This window comes from Austrofundulus limnaeus, unplaced genomic scaffold (genome assembly GCF_001266775.1).
Source record: "Austrofundulus limnaeus strain Quisiro unplaced genomic scaffold, Austrofundulus_limnaeus-1.0 Scaffold274, whole genome shotgun sequence".
NCBI lineage: Eukaryota > Metazoa > Chordata > Actinopteri > Cyprinodontiformes > Rivulidae > Austrofundulus > Austrofundulus limnaeus.
Window position 1 is genome coordinate 260,203 of NW_013952676.1, and position 8,307 is coordinate 268,509.

Genomic DNA, 8,307 nt, shown 5'->3' on the forward strand with positions numbered 1-8,307 from the left:
TCTTTCTTTCTTTCTTTCTTTCTTTCATATAATTTGAAGCCCTGGTTCTCCTCTCTGCAACAGCCTCAGGCCTTTAACTGTGATGTTCTTCCTTATGAAGATGAGAAAATGTCCACAGCTGCACATGTCTGATTCATTGGCTGGGTCTCAGTTCAGGGGCTGCATTTCATTGAGTGCACATTTGTCAGATGTTTACGTCACTGCTCCACTCTGAGTGCTGTCCCAATTCGTAGGCTCCTCCTCACGCGGCCGAGGTATACGTCCCACAAAATCTCAAACGTAGGATGCATCCGAGTATCCTTCCCGTCTGAGGATATCCCAGGAGTCAATGCGCTGACAGCAAACTAAAAACAGATTGAGTTTGTTTTGTTTTTGGGGKTTTTTTTTAAGAAGTCGGCATAGTTTGGAAATTATCATGGACCAAAGAATTTGTTTTTAAATGTAAGTTTAGCAACTTAGCTAATAAAATTTATGTTGTAAATAGATGTTAAATCAAAAGCAAATACAAGTACTGTTACTGGAGCTAAACCCAAATAATTAATGTTGTTTTTTTTATTAATGTGTAACATTTTAATTGTGAAGTTATTAGTGAAAAGACGTGAACACATGTCCCAATGTATTTTAAGTCTGAAAGCATATGATATAAAATCGATTACTATGGTAACGTGTGGTCATGCAAACATGGGTCAAGTAAAGGTTAAACTATCTCACCTCACAGCAGATTTATGCAGCCTACCCGGACTGCATGGGCTGTGGCCTGAGAGGGCCGCAGACTAGGTTGGATGCAGCCCCTGAACTGAGACTCAGCTGTCAAGGACCTGAATTTGGGGGTTTCTGGCCTCAGACGTGTCACTACATTTTCTTTAAGATAGCAGTGTGATTGAACTGGCAGGTATTGATGTAGTGGGGAACCTTTTGTATTTTATTTAAACCCTACACAGTTGTTTTTGCTACCTGTAGCTGTGTGCTAGCTAAATGACTACAGCGAGTTCTGCTCAGGAGAAAGGCCATCAGGCAGCTGTTTCAGGATGTGGGTCTCTTTTCAGAAAAGGCCACTCTTAAGTCCAACCGTTTGGGAGGAGGGCTACATTGTCATGGACCTCTTCCTTTGGTGTGCAGAGGTGTGGTACAGCCCTGTGGCTACATCATAGACCTAGCAGTGATGAGAGAGAGATCACTTAGACTCAGCTTATCTAATTTGCAGGACCAAGACAGACGGATTGTCATCAATCCCTCCCAGCCCCAAGCAGATGAGAGCAGAAATCTCATCTCAAGGTCCCGCACTTGTTTTTTTCCCCCGTTCACAGAATTGGAGGGGAGCATTTTTGAATTAAGTCTCCATTTGTTCCTTGCTGCCCCAACTCACCAACCGTAGCCAACATAAAATGTCTGTAACTCTGTCACTTWCCGATATTAAGCCAACACTTGGTGTGGCTGTTGTTGAGACTCAGACTTCTACGACCTGCATTTCACCTTTCAGCAGAGTTCAAACTTGTTCTCTTATGGTAGAAAAGAGCTTAAATATCCTGAGCTGCTGGCTGTGATGTCATATCGTTCTCTGATCCTCAGGCAGAGTGGAAACACGACCCCCCCAGTGTTCCCCCTGGCTGGCCCACTGAGGGCCACATAGACATCAAAGGCTTCGGTTTGCGTTACCGCCATGATCTGGACCTGGCCATTCGCAACATCACCATCAGCATCAACGGAGGAGAGAAGGTGAGCAGCACAGGAAGTATGTGGTTAGGCATGGATAAGGTTCTTACGGTGTGATAAAACGACAGTTTCATGGAATTAAAACATAAATATATAAAAATACATCACGATTCATTTGATTTGGTCCTCTGCGGCATGTCCAAGTGTCCTTAGGCAAGAGACTATAGCCCCACTGCCCACCTATGTTCTAATTGGTGTATGATTGATAATGATAGATGATGTATAAAGTGTGTAAAATATACAGACTGAGTCAAAAGTCTCAGGACACCCTTATATGTCTTAAACAAAAGGGAGAATTGAATCTCTAAATATTCCAGGGATGAGGAGGCTGATTTTTTTTAGGCAGATCCAGAACATGGCCGCCATCTTGAAAGCTGTCATTTTGGATCATGGGGAATTTTTTTTTTCAGTGAGAAGGTGGTCATGTGGCATATCAAAGAAGACCAGAATTGTCTCAGAAATGGATTGCTGCAATCAGATGGGCAATCTCTTCTGTGGTTCAAAAGTTATCAACACAGAAATTTGCAACAAAAACTGGGAACTTTGCCTGTTTATTTGACATGTTGAATGTGCCATACCTGGTGCTGAACACTGTATGTGTCCCACCTGCAGGGTCAACAGACTGCTTTGTTTTTAATTAGTTTATCATTCTAAAGTAATTATGCAAATTTTATTTCTCTGCTGTCTTTTTAAAGTAACATTGAGAACCTGACATGCTGGTGTTAGTGTGGAGTGCTCTGTATGGTATTTGCTTTGTGTTTCCACACAATAATAATGTACATGTGACCCATCACATGTACATTATTATTGTGTGGAAACACAATAGTGGTGTAATAATAGCTGGTGGATCAGCAGGCAGCCATGACAGCACCTGGAGAGCATTTAGGGAGTAGGTGTCCTGATTAAGGACATCAGGATATGTGGGCATGACAGGTAATCAAACCTGTGACTTTCTGGTCCCAAGTCAAAAACCCTAACACTGCTCTACAGCTGGCCTAGTCTTTAATGATCTGGTTATCTGTACCGAGCCTGCAGTAGTCTGTATATACTTCTCCTGCTAACTTTTGATAGCTTGCTTCAAAACAAAGTTACTTAAAAACAGAAACGGGTCACATTCTGTTAACAGAGAAGGATGAGGACAGGAAGGAGAGCAGCACCATGTGACTGAAGAGAAGAAAATATCTCTATTTGTTAAAGAGCCAAAGGATCAGTACAACAGAACAAAGGTGTTTTAAACTCTTACTCTTTAGCACAGTGTTGTACTATGGAAGTAGTAAAACGTCCAGTGTGAGTTCTTTGTGAAACTGTGTTCTGCTTCCTGACAGGTTGGGATTGTGGGGCGGACTGGTGCTGGGAAGTCCTCCCTGACTCTTGGACTTTTCCGTATCATTGAGGCATCAGAGGGACATATCTTCATTGATGGACTGGACATCTCTAAGCTTGGCCTTCATGAGCTACGCTCCAGAATCACCATCATACCTCAGGTCAGTGCAGAGAGACATGAGGTGTTAACACCGTTAACACCCTTCATGAGAGAAGTTCAGTTGTTCACACTAGTTCTTTTATAGTAACAGCTCCCATTTTGTAGTCAGGTAAAAAACAGACCCTTGTCCTTCACTTTGCTTCGTACAAGGGTCTGGACTCTCGGCTATAGCGAAGCGATTCTTGCTGGAGGTGTGGCCTCTGCTGAAGTTTAAAATGATTGCATCGGTTGGCCGTGACGTATGTCGCTGTGACGGAGGCTAAGCTAAAAAGCTAACCAGAAATTGCGTGCTCTGTAAACAACCCTACTGAGAGGAGAAAAGTAACGAGCTGAACGAGACGGCTGTAAATGAGAGCTGCTGCTTCGTCAGACAAATTTAATTTAATTTGGAAGCCTTATCAACACGGACTGGCTTCATTCACTTCCTCCACTGCCGTATGCTAAACTAACTAGCAGATACTGCACAGAAAATCGACGTTCTGTTCTCTGATTGGCCCGGACGAAAATTCTCCCAAAGAAAGGGACAGGTTATTTTTCTGCAAACCACTTCATATAAAAGAATTTATTATTATTTTTGGTGTGGCCCAGTAACAAGGCATGTACCGACTGGTCCTTTGTAGAACTTTTCCTTACGGGACTTATTGTGCTGACATTGGTGTGTCCTCTGCTGTCCTCAGGACCCGGTGCTGTTTTCAGGCTCTCTAAGAATGAACTTGGATCCTTTCAACTTCTACTCTGATGAAGACATATGGAGAGCTCTGGAGTTCTCTCATCTGAAGAACTTTGTGTCAGCTCTGCCTGACAAACTCAACCATGAGTGCAGTGAAGGAGGAGAGAATCTCAGGTACAATTCCATTCAAAAATACTTTATTAATCCCAAATTAAGAGTTGTAACTCATATTATCCTGGTTTCTTGAAAAAGTTGTTATAGATGCTGTTGGCATCTATACATGATACAACCTGCCTTTACCCAAACTAAAGGAAGTCTGCTGACATACAGTAGATACTGGTTGTGTGTGCACTTAACAAGTTTTAATGTTAACAAGTTTTAATGAGACTCTCAGAAAGTAATCACTTCCTGTAAATCTACAAGATTCAAGATGGCCACCACAGCTAATCAACGCTTTAAATGGCTATAACTCAGTAAGTAAGTAAGTAAGTAAGCAAGCAAGCTAGCTAGTTAGCTAGCTAGTTAGTTAGTTAGCTAGCTAGCTAGCTAGCTAGTTAGCTAGTTAGTTAGTTAGTTAGCTAGTTAGCTAGCTAGCTAGCTAGCGCCTTTCACAGAAATAAATTCACAAGGTGCTGTACATTCAGGGGAGGGGGCAGTTAAGACAGGTCATGCAGCAAACACAGNGCCTTTCACAGAAATAAATTCACAAGGTGCTGTACATTCAGGGGAGGGGGCAGTTAAGACAGGTCATGCAGCAAACACAGTTGCGCTACCTTAAAAACAAAACAACAGAAAAACTAAAAACCACATAAGGGAAGATGAGGAAAAAAAGCAAAAACATCATATCAACACTGTGACACACTATGGTGTTTATGAAAAAAAAAACCTCTGCATAGGGCAGATTTATTAGCCAGAGGAGTAAGTGAGTTTAGGCGGACCCGAAGAATCCAGTCCCCAAAACCAGCGCAGCCATAGTTCAGAATATTGATGGAAACTGTTCATTCTGTGTGGCCCTCAGCCTGATCAGGAAACCAAATCAGACAGTTGAGAGAGGAGTGGGGGAAGATGTGGGGCAGAGCCTCATCGACATGATCCAGCCAGGAAGAATTTAGTCAACAGATCAAGGCCGTTGTAGGGGAGAGCCAGATTCTGTAATCAGTTGTTTTGGGAACAGAAAGACTCAGGCAGACGATAACAATTTTCCATCTGCTTTAGAGTTCTGCTCGTGCATCTCAAGGTGGTGAATCCAATCAGGCAAATAGTGTGGACAAATTCCGCCGAGCCGATCTATCAGCTTTTCCAAGATCAGTTCCATCTGGCCAGCAAAGTCCAGGGACCACAGCCGGCCCGCAACCCTCAATAGAACCACTTGCAGACCGAGTCCAGCTCGCTCAAGGCCAATATCCAAGTGCTGATAGAATACGGCCATCCATCAAATTGGTCAGCCAGCCAGGAGATGAAAAACTGCCGACGCTGTTTTGTAGAACACCAGGAGACCACCAGGCCAATCTGCAGAATCCAGTGATCGGAATCCAGACGTATATCCAGCACAGAGAAGAACAGAGGTCCCTCCACCTTAGAATGTCCTCCCATGGAAGAAGAAAAAACTTTGTTCCAAAAATTTTATTGAGAGACCACCTAACCTAATCCATAAAAATAAAAATATCTATAATTTCTAGTTTCGGATGAAAAATGTAGAGAGGGCTCCTTGCAGCAAAGCAGGGAAGATAAGGAAGGGCAGGAGAGAAGGAAAAAGTGTCTTACTCCTCCGAGAGCGGAAACAAAAAAAAGTATGTGTTATAAAATACAATGTAGTCAAACAATCAGAAGAAAGTGTACCTGAGTGATTTAAAGCACTCGTACTCCAACACCACGTGAGATTAGATCTGTCATTATGTAGTTTCAGAGGTCATTTTCTCATTGAGTGTTTACAGCTGAGGAGAAACTATGGGGGACAAATCCTGATAAGTCTTCCCGCTGCAGCAAACTGAATCACAGACAACATGTTGGATGTTTATTTTCAAGTGGCAGTGAATTCCAAATCTGGGGAGCAGAGCAGCTGAAGGCTCTGCTACCTATGAGGCGGGCAAGAGGAACAGTGAGGTAAGGACATGAGGCAGATCTGACAGAGCAGGAATGAGTGGCAACTTGAAGGAGGTCAGACAAGTATAGAGGGGCAAGTTTGTAAATTATTTTAAATGCGTACTGAAGGATTTTGAACTCAATGTGAAATTTGACTGGTAACCAGTGTAGCTTGTAAAGAATAAGGGTGATGTGGCTCTAGGAGGGGGTTCTGGTGATGATGCAGGATGATAAGTTCTGAGCCAGTTGAAGTTTATGAATTGATTTTTGATGAGGACCAAAAAGAAGAGAATTACAATAGTCAATACGGGAGGTAACAAGACTGTGGACAAATGTAGCGGGAGAGGCAGAGATGATTGATGCTTTAAACTTGGTTATGGTATTGATGTGGGACTGAAATGATAGAGTACTACCGAGGATGGCACCTAGACTCTTAATTTCAGGGGAAAACAGAAGTGTTAAATAAAGTGGCAGAACTGTCAAGCTTGGATAATGTAGAATTTGGACCATTGAGTATGAATTCATTTTTATTAGGGATGTCCCGATACCACTTTTTCACTTCCGATACGATATCGATATTACAACTTTGAGAATTGTCCGATACCGATATTGACCGATACTGACCCGTTACCATAACAGTACAAGTCACACACTTTTACCTATTTTGTAATGTAAAATCTTAGAAAAGTTTTCATCAGGTAACAGTGAAAAAGAGTAGGTATGAGAAAAATTGACCCATTTATTTTTAACCAATGGATCACATACATTTTAAACTGAAGAACATTCTACAATTTAATAAAATAAATAAAATAAATTAGAAGACCCTGAAAAATAAAACATAATAAAAACAAAATGTACTTTTAAAGTGTAAAATAACAATTCAAAATCACGTCGGTTATTGTTTTACTACCTGCCAGCCTTGTGCTGCTTTATGGTGGGAAAAACTGAAGGTGGGGCAAAACAAAACCCCACATTATTGTCTGTTCAAAGTTAAGAGTCCACAGCTCCAATTTTATTGACTGTAACCAAAACAACGTGATCATTGCACTTAATCTTCACTCAAACAAGTGTGTAAACAGATTAAACATTACTCTAATAACAAGAGCAAAAAATAAACAGTAAGAATTAGTCAGTTATTTAAATTGATAGCTACCTTTCTTACTGCTGCATTTTCTGAGCATCATGTGGAGATTAGCCTCTTGCTCCTGCAGGGAGCAGTTTTTATCACTGCTCTCGTCGTGTCGCGCTTATATTTCAAAACAAAAGCTGCACTCCTTTCTTCTGTCCATCAAGAGCTAATCCACAGGATGTCAAAACTGTAAGTGTGCTGTCCTCGCTTCTGCCAGCTTAGAACCACCGACCGGACCAGAGAGGAGGTTCCGAAACAGCGCGGCTGTKTGCGGTCACTGGACCGAGGCTGAACGAACCGAGCCGAACCACAAAGCTGCTGCCAGGGTGGAGAGTAGTTGTCGCTCCAGTTTAAAACGTTCACGGTTCTGTTCCCCCTCGGAAAACTTGTGCATGACAACTTTGCACTGAGCTGCAACTCTGTTTCTGATGAAAATAGAAAGTTCTGCCGACATTTTTGCTAACTTGTTAGCGCAGCATGTTGTTGTGATCATGTGAGCTCTGCATGCTGGATCCAAGTGCTGCTGGATAGAAACACTGGAGCGGAGGCAGTGAACTGCTGGATTGAACTGCTTATATCGGAGCGCTTAAATCGGACATTTTTTATGCAGGCCGATAAAATCCGATACTCGTTTTTTGACTGATATCGGACCGATATCCGATATCAATATCGGATCGGGACACCCTTAATTTTTATCACTGTTTAGTTTAAGAAAGTCACTAGAAAATTAGGATGGGTGAGAGGACAACATCTAATGACAAAGTGGGGCTCCAGGATAGAGCCCTGGGGCACACCGGTGGTTACATAGGATGGTTTGGAAACAAAAGACTAAGGTCGGATGAACTGAATGCGGTATGACGATAGATATGATTTCAACCAGTCTAGTGGGGTGTGAGAGATGCTGATGGAGATAAGTCTATGGTGGAGGATGTTGTCAGGTCATTGGTGATTTTATTGAGCTGTTTCTGGGCTATGGAGGGGATGAAAAATGAACTGAAAGTGTTCATAAAAATTATATTTTGTTAAATGGGAATGGTGTTGAACAGCAACCTTTTCAAAAATATTAGAAAGGAAAGGTAAATTTGAAATTGGGCAAAAATCAAAAATCTCCATCTCAAAAAATTAGCATATCATGAAAATGTTCTCTAAATGACTTATTAACCTAATCATCTGAATCAACGAATTAACTCTAAACACCTGCAAAAGATTCCTGAGGCTTTTAAAAACTCC

At 41.9% G+C, this 8,307-nt stretch overlaps 1 protein-coding gene across 1 annotated transcript in view; it reads left to right on the forward strand.

Annotated features, from left to right (window-relative positions):
- Positions 1–8,307, forward strand: part of abcc1 (ATP binding cassette subfamily C member 1 (ABCC1 blood group)) — a 62,850-nt gene that overhangs the window by 46,550 nt on the left and 7,993 nt on the right. The window contains exons 27-29 of the mRNA XM_014020956.1: positions 1,570–1,716; positions 3,039–3,197; positions 3,874–4,040. Of these exons, the coding sequence (XP_013876410.1) occupies positions 1,570–1,716; positions 3,039–3,197; positions 3,874–4,040 (473 nt within the window). The remainder of the gene's footprint in view (positions 1–1,569; positions 1,717–3,038; positions 3,198–3,873; positions 4,041–8,307) is intronic.